This window comes from Oncorhynchus mykiss, chromosome 19 (genome assembly GCF_057628025.1).
Source record: "Oncorhynchus mykiss isolate SJ-2025 chromosome 19, ASM5762802v1, whole genome shotgun sequence".
Taxonomy (NCBI): domain Eukaryota; kingdom Metazoa; phylum Chordata; class Actinopteri; order Salmoniformes; family Salmonidae; genus Oncorhynchus; species Oncorhynchus mykiss.
In genome coordinates this window covers 1,922,526-1,940,000 of record NC_143040.1, presented here as the reverse complement: position 1 = coordinate 1,940,000, position 17,475 = coordinate 1,922,526, and the positions used below count along the sequence as shown (strand labels likewise).

At 47.7% G+C, this 17,475-nt stretch overlaps 2 protein-coding genes across 2 annotated transcripts in view; one reads left to right on the top strand and one right to left on the bottom strand.

Annotated features, from left to right (window-relative positions):
- LOC110518956 (F-box only protein 10) overlaps positions 1–10,523 on the top strand; it is a 25,766-nt gene extending 15,243 nt beyond the window's left edge. Inside the window, exons 11-13 of the mRNA XM_090209779.1 lie at positions 8,783–9,093; positions 9,191–9,378; positions 9,585–10,523. Of these exons, the coding sequence (XP_090065905.1) occupies positions 8,783–9,093; positions 9,191–9,378; positions 9,585–9,777 (692 nt within the window). The 3' untranslated portion in view covers positions 9,778–10,523. The remainder of the gene's footprint in view (positions 1–8,782; positions 9,094–9,190; positions 9,379–9,584) is intronic.
- The window catches only part of LOC118936816 (DNA-directed RNA polymerase I subunit RPA49), a 21,999-nt gene continuing 14,935 nt past the window's right edge, over positions 10,412–17,475 (bottom strand). Inside the window, exons 11-12 of the mRNA XM_090209828.1 lie at positions 15,733–15,864; positions 10,412–11,356 (exon numbers count right to left, since the gene is read on the bottom strand). Coding sequence (XP_090065954.1) covers positions 11,191–11,356; positions 15,733–15,864 — 298 coding nt within the window. The 3' untranslated portion in view covers positions 10,412–11,190. The remainder of the gene's footprint in view (positions 11,357–15,732; positions 15,865–17,475) is intronic.

The following is a 17,475-nucleotide window of genomic DNA, read 5'->3' as shown; positions in this document are numbered from 1 at the left end:
ATGGAGGAGACACTGTAGAGCCGCAATGGAGGTGAGACTGTAGACACTGTAGAGCCACAATGGAGGTGAGACTGTAGACACTGTAGAGCCACAATGGAGGTGAGACTGTAGACACTGTAGAGCCACAATGGAGGTGAGACTGTAGACACTGTAGAGCCACAATGGAGGAGAGACTAGACACTGTAGAGCCACAATGGAGGTGAGACTGTAGACACTGTAGAGCCACAATGGAGGAGAGACTGTAGACACTGTAGAGCTACAATGGAGGTGAGACTGTAGACACTGTAGAGCCACAATGGAGGAGAGACTGTAGACACTGTAGAGCCACAATGGAGGTGAGACTGTAGACACTGTAGAGCCACAATGGAGGTGAGACTGTAGACACTGTAGAGCCACAATGGAGGAGACACTGTAGAGCCGCAATGTAGGTGAGACTGTAGACACTGTAGAGCCACAATGGAGGTGAGACTGTAGACACTGTAGAGCCACAATGGAGGAGACACTGTAGAGCCGCAATGGAGGTGAGACTAGACACTGTAGAGCCACAATGGAGGTGAGACTGTAGACACTGTAGAGCCACAATGGAGGTGAGACTGTAGACACTGTAGAGCCACAATGGAGGAGACACTGTAGAGCCGCAATGGAGGTGAGACTGTAGGCACTGTAGAGCCACAATGGAGGAGAGACTGTAGACACTGTAGAGCCACAATGGAGGTGAGACTGTAGACACTGTAGAGCCACAATGGAGGTGAGACTGTAGACACTGTAGAGCCACAATGGAGGTGAGACTGTAGACACTGTAGAGCCACAATGGAGGAGACACTGTAGAGCCGCAATGGAGGTGAGACTAGACACTGTAGAGCCACAATGGAGGTGAGACTGTAGACACTGTAGAGCCACAATGGAGGTGAGACTGTAGACACTGTAGAGCCACAATGGAGGAGACACTGTAGAGCCGCAATGGAGGTGAGACTGTAGGCACTGTAGAGCCACAATGGAGGAGAGACTGTAGACACTGTAGAGCCACAATGGAGGTGAGACTGTAGACACTGTAGAGCCACAATGGAGGTGAGACTGTAGACACTGTAGAGCCACAATGGAGGTGAGACTGTAGACACTGTAGAGCCACAATGGAGGTGAGACTGTAGACACTGTAGAGCCACAATGGAGGTGAGACTGTAGACACTGTAGAGCCACAATGGAGGTGAGACTGTAGACACTGTAGAGCCACAATGGAGGAGACACTGTAGAGCCACAATGGAGGAGAGACTGTAGACACTGTAGAGCCACAATGGAGGAGAGACTGTAGACACTGTAGAGCCACAATGGAGGTGAGACTGTAGACACTGTAGAGCCACAATGGAGGAGAGACTGTAGACACTGTAGAGCCACAATGGAGGAGAGACTGTAGACACTGTAGAGCCACAATGGAGGAGAGACTGTAGACACTGTAGAGCCACAATGGAGGAGAGACTGTAGACACTGTAGAGGCACAATGGAGGAGAGACTGTAGACACTGTAGAGCCACAATGGAGGTGAGACTGTAGACACTGTAGAGCCACAATGGAGGAGACACTGTAGCGCCGCAATGGAGGTGAGACTGTAGACACTGTAGAGCCACAATGGAGGAGAGACTGTAGACACTGTAGAGCCACAATGGAGGTGAGACTGTAGACACTGTAGAGCCACAATGGAGGTGAGACTGTAGACACTGTAGAGCCACAATGGAGGTGAGACTGTAGACACTGTAGAGCCACAATGGAGGTGAGACTGTAGACACTGTAGAGCCACAATGGAGGTGAGACTGTAGACACTGTAGAGCCACAATGGAGGTGAGACTGTAGACACTGTAGAGCCACAATGGAGGAGAGACTAGACACTGTAGAGCCACAATGGAGGTGAGACTGTAGACACTGTAGAGCCACAATGGAGGAGAGACTGTAGACACTGTAGAGCTACAATGGAGGTGAGACTGTAGACACTGTAGAGCCACAATGGAGGAGAGACTGTAGACACTGTAGAGCCACAATGGAGGTGAGACTGTAGACACTGTAGAGCCACAATGGAGGTGAGACTGTAGACACTGTAGAGCCACAATGGAGGAGACACTGTAGAGCCGCAATGTAGGTGAGACTGTAGACACTGTAGAGCCACAATGGAGGTGAGACTGTAGACACTGTAGAGCCACAATGGAGGAGACACTGTAGAGCCGCAATGGAGGTGAGACTAGACACTGTAGAGCCACAATGGAGGTGAGACTGTAGACACTGTAGAGCCACAATGGAGGTGAGACTGTAGACACTGTAGAGCCACAATGGAGGAGACACTGTAGAGCCGCAATGGAGGTGAGACTGTAGGCACTGTAGAGCCACAATGGAGGAGAGACTGTAGACACTGTAGAGCCACAATGGAGGTGAGACTGTAGACACTGTAGAGCCACAATGGAGGTGAGACTGTAGACACTGTAGAGCCACAATGGAGGTGAGACTGTAGACACTGTAGAGCCACAATGGAGGAGACACTGTAGAGCCGCAATGGAGGTGAGACTAGACACTGTAGAGCCACAATGGAGGTGAGACTGTAGACACTGTAGAGCCACAATGGAGGTGAGACTGTAGACACTGTAGAGCCACAATGGAGGAGACACTGTAGAGCCGCAATGGAGGTGAGACTGTAGGCACTGTAGAGCCACAATGGAGGAGAGACTGTAGACACTGTAGAGCCACAATGGAGGTGAGACTGTAGACACTGTAGAGCCACAATGGAGGTGAGACTGTAGACACTGTAGAGCCACAATGGAGGTGAGACTGTAGACACTGTAGAGCCACAATGGAGGTGAGACTGTAGACACTGTAGAGCCACAATGGAGGTGAGACTGTAGACACTGTAGAGCCACAATGGAGGAGAGACTGTAGAGCCACAATGGAGGAGAGACTGTAGACACTGTAGAGCCGCAATGGAGGTGAGACTGTAGACACTGTAGAGCCACAATGGAGGTGAGACTGTAGACACTGTAGAGCCACAATGGAGGAGACACTGTAGAGCCGCAATGGAGGTGAGACTGTAGGCACTGTAGAGCCACAATGGAGGTGAGACTGTAGACCCTGTAGAGCCACAATGGAGGTGAGACTGTAAACACTGTAGAGCCACAACGGAGGAGAGACTGTAGCCACTGTAGAGCCACAATGGAGGAGAGACTGTAGAGCCACAATGGAAGAGAGACTGTAGACACTGTAGAGCCGCAATGGAGGTGAGACACTGTAGAGGCACAATGGAGGAGAGACTGTAGACACTGTAGAGCCACAATGGAGGAGAGACTGTAGACACTGTAGAGCCACAATGGAGGAGAGACTGTAGACACTGTAGAGCCACAATGGAGGAGAGACACTGTAGACACTGTAGAGCCACAATGGAGGAGACACTGTAGACACTGTAGAGCCACAATGGAGGAGACACTGTAGAGCCACAATGGAGGAGAGACACTGTAGAGGCTCAATGGAGGAGAGACTGTAGACACTGTAGAGGCACAATGGAGGAGAGACTGTAGACACTGTAGAGCCACAATGGAGGAGAGACTGTAGACACTGTAGAGCCACAATGGAGGAGAGACTGTAGACACTGTAGAGCCACAATGGAGGAGAGACTGTAGACACTGTAGAGCCACAATGGAGGAAAGACTGTAGACACTGTAGAGCCACAATGGAGGAGAGACTGTAGACACTGTAGAGCCACAATGGAGGAGAGACTGTAGACACTGTAGAGCCACAATGGAGGAGAGACTGTAGACACTGTAGAGCCACAATGGAGGAGACACTGTAGAGCCACAATGGAGGAGAGACACTGTAGAGGCACAATGGAGGAGAGACTGTAGACACTGTAGAGGCACAATGGAGGAGAGACTGTAGACACTGTAGAGGCACAATGGAGGAGAGACTGTAGACACTGTAGAGCCACAATGGAGGAGAGACTGTAGGCACTGTAGAGCCACAATGGAGGAGAGACACTGTAGACACTGTAGAGGCACAATGGAGGAGAGACTGTAGACACTGTAGAGCCACAATGGAGGAGAGACTGTAGACACTGTAGAGCCACAATGGAGGAGACACTGTAGAGGCACAATGGAGGAGAGACTGTAGACACTGTAGAGGCACAATGGAGGAGAGACTGTAGACACTGTAGAGCCACAATGGAGGAGAGACTGTAGACACTGTAGAGGCACAATGGAGGAGAGACTGTAGACACTGTAGAGCCACAATGGAGGAGACACTGTAGAGGCACAATGGAGGAGAGACTGTAGACACTGTAGAGGCACAATGGAGGAGAGACTGTAGACACTGTAGAGCCACAATGGAGGAGAGACTGTAGACGCTGTGGGAGGGAGAGAGAGAAGAGTCGTTGAGTGTCATCGTCATAGCAGTGATAGGTCGGACTGGTTTGGGTTTTTTAACTTTACCTTCACTACCGGCATTTGAATGTTCGGTTTGTTAAATGTGATACGCAGTGTTGTAACGTCCATTTTTTTTTAAATATATAGTTTACTTCTCTCCAGTCTCTCTATGCCGCTTTCCACACAGACCTAGCCACGCCCCCTGTCACTCAAAGACCTCGTTTGATGTTCCTCAACCAGCAGACGCTTGTGTTCAGTCTGCATGGTCAACGCAAGACGCACAAACAACACTGTTGATGACAACGATGCAGTTGTCACTTTTTTAGCTTCTTAAATATACATCTACTAGTCTTCTATAATGACACTATTAGCTTGCGTTTCTTACATCTGCTAACAGCTAGTTTGCCTTTTTTTTTTAGCAAGTTGTTGCTAAATCTTGTTAGCCGCTAATGCTAATCGCTAGCTAATAACTGTACTTGAGTCAGAACAAGTGTAATTAGCTAGTACAGCCTGATGATACCAGTGATCGTGTAGACCTTAATTAGCTTGTTGTTTGTGCAACAGTGTCTTCTACATTTTAAAGAGGTACAACGCAAAGCAAGAATCAGTTAGCTTACATGAAGTAGCTAAGAGAAAACATTCAATGTAGCCAAACGCTTATAGGGTCCCCCTAGGAAACAACTATTAACACATTAGTTCCTACCTTGTCACAATAATAACTTCTCCCTGGCATTTTCATTCGTTGTCATGTCCAACAACACTGTAATAAAAGTGCCCACTATTATATTCTAACTATATAATTAGAATAGACATTATATTCCCATGATTCCAACAGTTAACACGAGTGTTTGGCTCTAGATTGTAACATTTGGTTGAAAATAAGGGCCCAGGTGACTTGTCCATATCGTGCAGCTCTACGTGGCCATGTGGAAATGATTGTTGTTTTGGTTTTATACTGTTCAATTCACCTTCAACCCAATCAGAATGGAGAAATACACATTGAAATGACTTAGAGTGCACGTGTTGCCACCCAAGGGCCAACCACAACTCATAAAGAACATGTACAACTTTTATTATAAAAAAACCACATAAATTACCATCCATTTATTTTTTTATTTTTTTCAAGTACCGTGATATAATATTTTGGCCATATCGCCCTGCCCTATGTGAGGATATGACAGAGCTGAGTGACTTATAGAGAGTAGAGGAGAGGTCCATCCTCATAGCAGTGATAGGAGAGATCATGTGAGGATATGACCAGTGACTTGGTCTATAGAGAGTAGAGGAGAGGTCCATCCTCATAGCAGTGATAGGAGAGACCATGTGAGCATATGACAGAGCTGAGTGACTTATAGAGAGTAGAGGAGAGGTCCATCCTCATAGCAGTGATAGGAGAGACCATGTGAGGATATGACCAGTGACTTGGTCTATAGAGAGAAGAGGAGAGGTCCATCCTCATAGCAGTGATAGGAGAGACCATGTGAGGATATGACCAGTGACTTGGTCTATAGAGAGAAGAGGAGAGGTCCATCCTCATAGCAGTGATAGGAGAAACCATGTGAGGATATGACAGAGCTGAGTGACTTGGTCTATAGAGAGAAGAGGAGAGGTCCATCCTCATAGCAGTGATAGCAGAGACCATGTGAGGATATGACAGAGCTGAGTGACTTAGAGAGGAGAGGAGAGGTCCATCCTCATAGCAGTGATAGGAGAGACCATGTGAGGATATGACCAGTGACTTGGTCTATAGAGAGTAGAGGAGAGGTCCATCCTCATAGCAGTGATAGGAGAGATCATGTGAGGATATGACCAGTGACTTGGTCTAGAGAGAGAAGAGGAGAGGTCCATCCTCATAGCAGTGATAGGAGAGATCATGTGATGATATGACAGAGCTGAGTGACTTATAGAGAGTAGAGGAGAGGTCCATCCTCATAGCAGTGATAGGAGAGATCATGTGATGATATGACAGAGCTGAGTGACTTAGTGTATAGAGAGAAGAGGAGAGGTCCATCCTCATAGCAGTGATAGGAGAGACCATGTGAGGATATGACAGAGCTGAGTGCCTATAGAGAGAAGAGGAGAGGTCCATCCTCATAGCAGTGATAGGAGAGACCATGTGAGGATATGACAGAGCTGAGTGACTTATAGAGAGTAGAGGAGAGGTCCATCCTCATAGCAGTGATAGGAGAGACCATGTGAGGATATGACCAGTGACTTGGTCTATAGAGAGGAGAGGAGAGGTCCATCCTCATAGCAGTGATAGGAGAGATCATGTGAGGATATGACCAGTGACTTGGTCTAGAGAGAGTAGAGGAGAGGTCCATCCTCATAGCAGTGATAGGAGAGACCATGTGAGGATATGACAGAGCTGAGTGAATTATAGAGGAGAGGTCCATCCTCATAGCAGTGATAGGAGAGACCATGTGAGGATATGACCAGTGACTTGGTCTAGAGAGAGAAGAGGAGAGGTCCATCCTCATAGCAGTGATAGGAGAGATCATGTGAGGATATGACCAGTGACTTGGTCTATAGAGAGAAGAGGAGAGGTCCATCCTCATAGCAGTGATAGGAGAGATCATGTGAGGATATGACCAGTGACTTGGTCTAGAGAGAGAAGAGGAGAGGTCCATCCTCATAGCAGTGATAGGAGAGATCATGTGATGATATGACAGAGCTGAGTGACTTAGTGTATAGAGAGAAGAGGAGAGGTCCATCCTCATAGCAGTGATAGGAGAGACCATGTGAGGATATGACAGAGCTGAGTGCCTATAGAGAGAAGAGGAGAGGTCCATCCTCATAGCAGTGATAGGAGAGACCATGTGAGGATATGACAGAGCTGAGTGACTTATAGAGAGTAGAGGAGAGGTCCATCCTCATAGCAGTGATAGGAGAGACCATGTGAGGATATGACAGAGCTGAGTGACTTATAGAGGAGAGGTCCATCCTCATAGCAGTGATAGGAGAGACCATGTGAGGATATGACAGAGCTGAGTGACTTAGAGAGGAGAGGTCCATCCTCATAGCAGTGATAGGAGAGATCATGTGATGATATGACAGAGCTGAGTGACTTAGAGAGGAGAGGTCCATCCTCATAGCAGTGATAGGAGAGACCATGTGAGGATATGACCAGTGACTTGGTCTATAGAGAGAAGAGGAGAGGTCCATCCTCATAGCAGTGATAGGAGAGATCATGTGAGGATATGACCAGTGACTTGGTCTAGAGAGAGAAGAGGAGAGGTCCATCCTCATAGCAGTGATAGGAGAGATCATGTGATGATATGACAGAGCTGAGTGACTTATAGAGAGTAGAGGAGAGGTCCATCCTCATAGCAGTGATAGGAGAGACCATGTGAGGATATGACCAGTGACTTGGTCTATAGAGAGAAGAGGAGAGGTCCATCCTCATAGCAGTGATAGGAGAGATCATGTGAGGATATGACAGAGCTGAGTGACTTATAGAGAGTAGAGGAGAGGTCCATCCTCATAGCAGTGATAGGAGAGATCATGTGAGGATATGACCAGTGACTTGGTCTATAGAGAGGAGAGGAGAGGTCCATCCTCATAGCAGTGATAGGAGAGACCATGTGAGGATATGACCAGTGACTTGGTCTATAGAGAGAAGAGGAGAGGTCCATCCTCATAGCAGTGATAGGAGAGACCATGTGATGATATGACAGAGCTGAGTGACTTATAGAGAGTAGAGGAGAGGTCCATCCTCATAGCAGTGATAGGAGAGATCATGTGATGATATGACAGAGCTGAGTGACTTAGAGAGGAGAGGTCCATCCTCATAGCAGTGATAGGAGAGATCATGTGATGATATGACAGAGCTGAGTGACTTAGAGAGGAGAGGTCCATCCTCATAGCAGTGATAGGAGAGATCATGTGATGATATGACAGAGCTGAGTGACTTAGAGAGGAGAGGTCCATCCTCATAGCAGTGATAGGAGAGATCATGTGATGATATGACAGAGCTGAGTGACTTAGAGAGGAGAGGTCCATCCTCATAGCAGTGATAGGAGAGATCATGTGATGATATGACAGAGCTGAGTGACTTAGAGAGGAGAGGTCCATCCTCATAGCAGTGAGTGCCTATAGAGAGTAGAGGAGAGGTCCATCCTCATAGCAGTGAGTGCCTATAGAGAGGAGGGGCCTAAAACAATGACATCATCTACCGTTTACCTCGTACCATCTAAACGGCATTGTTGTTAAATCACTGATATGGAACATAAACTGTCTGTCTCTGTCTCTGTCTCTGTCTCTGTCTCTGTCTCTCTCTCTCTCTCTCTCTGTCTCGCTCTCTCTCTCTCTCTCTCTCTCTCTCTCTGTCTCGCTCTCTCTCTCTCTCTCTCTCTCTCTCTCTGTCTCTCTCTCTGTCTCTCTCTCTCTCTCTAGCGGTTGGTTTATACGTGAAGAGCAGTGAACCGCTGAACGTCGTTGCCAACCTAGTGAACGGAAACCGTGGCGCTGGTGTTGCCGTGCTACAGAGCGGTCAGCTGACTCGACTAGTTGCTAACTGCGTCCATGGAAATGGTCGCGGTGGCGTCACCGTGGAGAGGGAGTGTCGGGTGGAACTCCGCGGCAACGGTGTGTATGACAACGGCGGCCATGGCGTTAGTTTCCGAGGCGATGGACAGGTGGTGGAGAACGACGTGGTGGGTAACCGTGGTTACGGGATACGGTTGACGGACAGCGCCGACGTCAAGGTGAGCTGGGCTCAGACACACACAACACACGTACACACCAAATCACCATCACCTTGGGAACTAAATAAATACTTTGTGTGTGTGTGTGTGTGTGTAGGTGTTGCGTAATCGAGTCCAGCCGGTGCAGGGGTGTGGCATCGCCGTGCTGGGGCCGGCAAAGGCCGTCGTCCACGACAACCTGGTGTTCCAGGGTCACCCCGGCAACGTCAAACCCCCGCTACACCGCGACCCCGGCAACGTCGGCGGCGCGCTGCGCAACAACAGCGTGCTGAAACATAGCAACAGGTAGCTTAGCAACCGACTTTCAATGCTACTCGCCAAGTATGGACACTTCCTTCTAGCTATTTAATGGGTTAATACATTTTACCTGTCCTCTCTCCTCATCCTTTCTCCTTCCCTCATCCCTACTCCTCTTCCCTCATCCCGTTTCCTCTTCGTCTCCCTCTCCATCCTCCACCACTCCCCCCCCATCTCCTGCTCTCTCCTGCCAGGACATGTTCCTCTGCCCCTCCCTGGGTTTTGGAGAACCCTCCCCCCCGCCCCCTCTCTGACCGTCCCTCATCCCTCCCCCCCTCCTCCTCCTGTCACCCCTCCCACTTTGCCATCTCCATGACTACCAGGATCACCGCCACTGTCGAGAGCGGTTGCCATAACAACGGCAGCGTCTTCTGCACCATCCTCTGAGGCCCTAGCAACCCCGCCCTGAAGACGGATTGGATGACCTCCTCACCAGGGGTCAAGAGTTCAGCCCTGACCTCTCCTGTCTCGAGACATTCTGTTTTCTTAGAACATTTCCTCTGACATGTTGATCTAGGAACACTTGAACTCAGCAGATGTTGTGGAATGGCTGGCTGGACACAGACGTTGCCTGTCCTGGGGGTTCTAGAACGTTGTCCTCCCCAGGGGGTTCTAGAACGTTGTCCTCCCCAGGGGATTCTAGAACGTTGTCCTCCCCAGGGGGTTCTAGAACGTTGTCCTCCCCAGGGGATTCTAGAACGTTGTACTCCCCAGGGGGTTCTAGAACATTGTACTCCCCAGGGGGTTCTAGAACATTGTCCTCCCCAGGGGGTTCTAGAACATTGTCCTCCCCAGGGGATTCTAGATATGGTATCATGTGACTGGTGTGATATCATGGACTGTATCATGTGACTGGAGGTTAGGGATTGGAGTTTTACCTGACTAGGAATAACTCCTGGCCTTAACAATGATGGCAATATTCACATTTCTCAAAAAAAAATCCTGTTTCCTCACTGAAATGTCCACTAGCGTCTGTTTTTACAGTGCTTTCTAAATGTTTTCCAAGAACCACACGAGTCACTTCCTCAGTTCTTCCAGACAGGTCATGTTCTGACAGAGCGGTATGAACTCACACACAACCTGAACTCAGTTTATTACATTAAATGATGTTCTGACAGAGCGGTATGAACTCACACACAACCTGAACTTAATTTATTAATTAATGTTTTATTTGTTTACAGAATACTGTGAGGAGGGTTTCTAGTATCCATCTTTATCTAACCCTCTTTCCTCCTCTAGGAATATTTACCCTCTCCCCTTCACTCTTCCTCCTTACCCCGATCTTCCTCTCCTCCCTCTCTAGGAATATTTACCCTCTTCCTCCTTATCCCCGTCTTCCTCACCTCCCCTCTCTAGGAATATTTACCCTCTACCCTTCACTCTTCCTCTCCTCCCCGTTATCCCCGTCTTCCTCACCTCCCCTCTAGGAATATTTACCCTTCCCTCAATACCCCGGTCTTCCTCTCCTCCCTCTCTAGGAATATTTACCCTCTCCTCTTCCTCCTTACCCCATGTCTTCCTCCCCTCCTCCTTACACTTCAATCACACCGACAGAGTCATTACATGTTGGTACACCCAGACGTACATTCATCTCCAGTAAACAACGCTGCGCAGTGCGTTCTGGGTAGAGCGTCACGTTGGATGTATCAGACTGTCTGCTGCAGACGGCTTGGCAGAAACGGTAGTAGAAGGTGAACGTTGAACTTCAGACATAACCAGACGACGCTGCGTACTATTTTGCTCAGTGGGACGCTGCCGGTGTGTTTTGGAAGCGTTTCCCCTCGTCTTCCTCGTCTTCCTCTAATGCATTTTTTTGCGTTTGCGTATCTCCGTGAACGTGTGGTATTTGACCAGGGGCAGCTGCAGAGACGCCAGTCTGTTTTCGGCCTTCGGACCGTCGTCGTCCCCCGTCACACAGCCGTGTCTGGACAGGGTCAGCCCCATCGACTTGGCCACCTCCACCATCCTACACACACACAGAGAGAGACACACACACACAGATATAAACATACACACACACACACAGATACACACAGAGAGAGATAAACACAGACACACACAGAGACACACGCACGCACACACAGAGAGAGACACAGAGAGACACAGAGAGAGAAAATATCAGTAACGCTGTTGCTTTTGTGTTTTTATTAATTATTTCACCTTTATTTATTTATTTAAAGTAGCTACATTTGTATTTATTTGATTTATTTCACCTTTATTTAACCAGGTAGGCTAGTTGAGAACACCTTTATTTAACCAGGTAGGCTAGTTGAGAACACCTTTATTTAACCAGGTAGGCCAGCAGAGAACACCTTTATTTAACCAGGTAGGCTAGTTGAGAACACCTTTATTTAACCGGGTAGGCTAGTTGAGAACACCTTTATTTAACCAGGTAGGCTAGTTGAGAACACCTTTATTTAACCAGGTAGGCTAGTTGAGAACACCTTTATTTAACCAGGTAGGCTAGTTGAGAACACCTTTATTTAACCAGGTAGGCTAGTTGAGAACACCTTTATTTAACCAGGTAGGCAAGTTGAGAACACCTTTATTTAACCAGGTAGTCTAGTTGAGAACAGCTTTATTTAACCAGGTAGGCCAGTTGAGAACACCTTTATTTAACCAGGTAGGTCAGTTGAGAACACCTTTATTTAACCAGGTAGTCTAGTTGAGAACACCTTTATTTAACCAGGTAGGTCAGTTGAGAACACCTTTATTTAACCAGGTAGGCTAGTTGAGAACACCTTTATTTAACCAGGTAGGCTAGTTGAGAACACCTTTATTTAACCAGGTAGGTCAGTTGAGAACACCTTTATTTAACCAGGTAGGCTAGTTGAGAACACCTTTATTTAACCAGGTAGGCCAGTTGAGAACACCTTTATTTAACCGGGTAGGCTAGTTGAGAACACCTTTATTTAACCAGGTAGGCTAGTTGAGAACACCTTTATTTAACCAGGTAGGCTAGTTGAGAACACCTTTATTTAACCAGGTAGGTCAGTTGAGAACACCTTTATTTAACCGGGTAGGCTAGTTGAGAACACCTTTATTTAACCGGGTAGGCTAGTTGAGAACACCTTTATTTAACCGGGTAGGCTAGTTGAGAACACCTTTATTTAACCAGGTAGGCTAGTTGAACACCTTTATTTAACCGGGTAGGCTGGTTGAGAACACCTTTATTTAACCAGGTAGGCTAGTTGAGAACGCCTTTATTTAACCAGGTAGGCTAGTAGAGAACACCTTTATTTAACCAGGTAGGACTAGTTGAGAACACCTTTATTTAACCAGGTAGGCTAGTTGAGAACACCTTTATTTAACCAGGTAGGCTAGTTGAGAACACCTTTATATAACCAGGTAGGCTAGTTGAGAACGCCTTTATTTAACCAGGTAGGCTAGTAGAGAACACCTTTATTTAACCAGGTAGGACTAGTTGAGAACACCTTTATTTAACCAGGTAGGCTAGTTGAGAACACCTTTATTTAACCAGGTAGGCCAGTTGAGAACACCTTTATTTAACCAGGTAGTCTAGTTGAGAACACCTTTATTTAACCAGGTAGGTCAGTTGAGAACACCTTTATTTAACCAGGTAGTCTAGTTGAGAACACCTTTATTTAACCAGGTAGGTCAGTTGAGAACACCTTTATTTAACCAGGTAGGCTAGTTGAGAACACCTTTATTTAACCAGGTAGGCTAGTTGAGAACACCTTTATTTAACCAGGTAGGTCAGTTGAGAACACCTTTATTTAACCAGGTAGGCTAGTTGAGAACACCTTTATTTAACCAGGTAGGCCAGTTGAGAACACCTTTATTTAACCAGGTAGGCTAGTTGAGAACACCTTTATTTAACCAGGTAGGCTAGTTGAGAACACCTTTATTTAACCAGGTAGGCCAGTTGAGAACACCTTTATTTAACCAGGTAGACTAGTTGAGAACACCTTTATATAACCAGGTAGGCTAGTTGAGAACGCCTTTATTTAACCAGGTAGGCTAGTAGAGAACACCTTTATTTAACCAGGTAGGACTAGTTGAGAACACCTTTATTTAACCAGGTAGGCTAGTTGAGAACACCTTTATTTAACCAGGTAGGCCAGTTGAGAACACCTTTATTTAACCAGGTAGTCTAGTTGAGAACACCTTTATTTAACCAGGTAGGTCAGTTGAGAACACCTTTATTTAACCAGGTAGTCTAGTTGAGAACACCTTTATTTAACCAGGTAGGCTAGTTGAGAACACCTTTATTTAACCAGGTAGGCTAGTTGAGAACACCTTTATTTAACCAGGTAGGTCAGTTGAGAACACCTTTATTTAACCAGGTAGGCTAGTTGAGAACACCTTTATTTAACCAGGTAGGCCAGTTGAGAACACCTTTATTTAACCGGGTAGGCTAGTTGAGAACACCTTTATTTAACCGGGTAGGCTAGTTGAGAACACCTTTATTTAACCAGGTAGGCTAGTTGAGAACACCTTTATTTAACCAGGTAGGCTAGTTGAGAACACCTTTATTTAACCAGGTAGGTCAGTTGAGAACACCTTTATTTAACCGGGTAGGCTAGTTGAGAACACCTTTATTTAACCGGGTAGGCTAGTTGAGAACACCTTTATTTAACCGGGTAGGCTAGTTGAGAACACCTTTATTTAACCAGGTAGGCTAGTTGAGAACACCTTTATTTAACCAGGTAGGCTAGTTGAGAACACCTTTATTTAACCAGGTAGGCCAGTTGAGAACACCTTTATTTAACCAGGTAGACTAGTTGAGAACACCTTTATTTAACCAGGTAGGCCAGTTGAGAACAAGTTCTCATTTACAACTGCGACCTGACCAAGATAAAGCAAAGCAGTGCGACACAAACAACAACACAGAGTTACAGATGGAATAAACAAAACATGCAGTCAATAATACAGTAGAACAAAAGAAAACAAAAAGTCTATATACAGTGAGTGGAAATGAGGTAAATAAATAAGGGAGTTAAGGAAATAAATAGGCCATGGTGGTGAAGTAATTACAATATAGCAATTAAACACTGGAATGGTAGATGTGCAGAAGATGAACGTGCAGGTAGAGATACTGGGGTGCAAAGGAGCAAGATAAATAAATAAATCCCAGTATGGGGATGAGGTAGATAGATAGATGGGCTGTTAACAGATGGGCTATGTACAGGTGCAGTGATCTGTGAGCTGCTCTGACAGCTGGTGCTTAAAGCTAGTGAGGGAGATAAGAGTCTCCAGCTTCAGAGATTTTTGCCGTTCGTTCCAGTCAGCGGCAGCAGAGAACTGGAAGGAAAGGTGACCAAAGGAGGAGTTGGATTTGGGGAGTGACCAGTGAGATTTACCTGCTGAAGCGCATGCTACGATTGGGTGCTGCTATGGTGACCAGTGAACTGATATAAGGCGGGGATTTACCTAGCAGAGACTTGTAGATAACCTGTAGCCAGTGGGTTTGGCGACGAGTATGAAGCGAGGGCCAGCCAACGAGAGCGTACAGGGCGCAATGGTGAGTAGTATATGGGCTTTGTTGACAAAATGAATGGCAGTGGTGATAAACTGCATCCAATTTGTTGAGTAGGGTGTTGGAGGCTATTTTGTAAAGGACATCGCCGAAGTCGAGGATCGGTAGGATGGTCAGTTTTACAAGGGTAAGTTTGGCGGCGTGAATGAAGGAGGCTTTGTTGCGATACAGGAAGCCGATTCTAGATTTAATTTTGGATCTAGATCTGATTTTGGATTGGAGATGCTTAATGTGAGTCTGGAAGGAGAGTTTACAGTCTAACCAGACACCCAGGTATTCAAAATGGTCGGTGATCTGTTTGTTAACTTTGCTTTCGAAGACCTTAGAAAAGGCATGGTAGGATAGATATAGGTCTGTAGCAGTTTGGGTCGAGAGTGTCTCCCCCTTTGAAGAGGGAGATGACCGTGGCAGCTTTCCAATCTTTGGGAATCTCAGACGATACGAAAGAGGTTGAACAGGCTGGTAATAGAGGTTGCAACAATTTCGGCACCTCATTTTTTTTTTTAAAGAGGTGTGTCTCTCGCTCTCCTGTTCTGTGACCCCCCCCCAGGTCTCTGTGACCCCCCCCCAGGTCTCTGTGACCCCCCCCCCAGGTCTCTCTCCTGTTCTGCGACCCCCCCAGGTCTCTGTGACCCCCCCCCCCAGGTCTCTCTCCTGTTCTGCGACCCCCCCAGGTCTCTGTGACTCCCCCCCAGGTCTCTGTGACCCCCCCAGGTCTCTGTGACCCCCCCAGGTCTCTGTGACCCCCCCCAGGTCTCTGTGACCCCCCCCCAGGTCTCTGTGACCCCCCCCCAGGTCTCTGTGACCCCCCCAGGTCTCTGTGACCCCCCCAGGTCTCTCACCGTTTTTCTGTGACCCCCAGGTCTCTGTGTAACAGTGTGAGGTCAGCGGTCATGTCTCCCATGTGGAGCAGCAGGGCCAGGCAGTACGCTGCCACCTTCACACGCATCGACGTAGACACCACGTTCTGCACCCTAGAGAGAGACACACACCACACACACACACACACACACACACACACACACACACACACACACACACACACACACACACACATTAATACCAATGTAGCTACTGAATTTAACTAAATCTGTTTTTTAATTCAAGAGGAAGGAAAGGAGAGCTCTATTCCCTAACTAGTGCACTACGTAGGGTGCTATCTGAAAAGCAGACGATCTATGGGCCCGGGTCTAGTGCACTACGTAGGGTGCTATCTGAAAAGCAGACGATCTATGGGCCCGGGTCTAGTGCACTACGTAGGGTGCTATCTGAAAAGCAGACGATCTATGGGCTCGGGTCTAGTGCACTACGTAGGGTGCTATCTGAAAAGCAGACGATCTACGGGCCCGGGTCTAGTGCACTACGTAGGGTGCTATCTGAAAAGCAGACGATCTACGGGCCCGGGTCTAGTGCACTACGTAGGGTGCTATCTGAAAAGCAGACGATCTATGGGCCCGGGTCTAGTGCACTACGTAGGGTGCTATCTGAAAAGCAGACGATCTATGGACCCGGGTCTAGTGCACTACGTAGGGTGCTATCTGAAAAGCAGACGATCTTTGGACCCGGGTCTAGTGCACTACGTAGGGTGCTATCTGAAAAGCAGACGATCTACGGGCCCGGGTCTAGTGCACTATGTAGGGTGCTATCTGAAAAGCAGACGATCTACGGGCCCGGGTCTAGTGCACTACGTAGGGTGCTATCTGAAAAGCAGACGATCTATGGGCCCGGGTCTAGTGCACTACGTAGGGTGCTATCTGAAAAGCAGACGATCTATGGGCCCGGGTCTAGTGCACTACGTAGGGTGCTATCTGAAAAGCAGACGATCTACGGGCCCGGGTCTAGTGCACTACGTAGGGTGCTATCTGAAAAGCAGACGATCTACGGGCCCGGGTCTAGTGCACTTCGTAGGGTGCTATCTGAAAAGCAGACGATCTACGGGCCCGGGTCTAGTGCACTACGTAGGGTGCTATCTGAAAAGCAGACGATCTTTGGACCCGGGTCTAGTGCACTACGTAGGGTGCTATCTGAAAAGCAGACGATCTATGGGCCCGGGTCTAGTGCACTACGTAGGGTGCTATCTGAAAAGCAAGACGATCTACGGGCCCGGGTCTAGTGCACTACGTAGGGTGCTATCTGAAAAGCAGACGATCTACGGGCCCGGGTCTAGTGCACTACGTAGGGTGCTATCTGAAAAGCAGACAATCTATGGGCCCGGGTCTAGTGCACTTCGTAGGGTGCTATCTGAAAAGCAGACGATCTACGGGCTCGGGTCTAGTGCACTACGTAGGGTGCTATCTGAAAAGCAGACGATCTACGGGCCCGGGTCTAGTGCACTACGTAGGGTGCTATCTGAAAAGCAGACGATCTACGGGCCCGGGTCTAGTGCACTACGTAGGGTGCTATCTGAAAAGCAGACGATCTAGTGCACTACGTAGGGTGCTATCTGAAAAGCAGACGATCTAGTGCACTACGTAGGGTGCTATCTGAAAAGCAGACGATCTATGGGCCCGGGTCTAGTGCACTATGTAGGGTGCTATCTGAAAAGCAGACGATCTATGGGCCCGGGTCTAGTGCACTACGTAGGG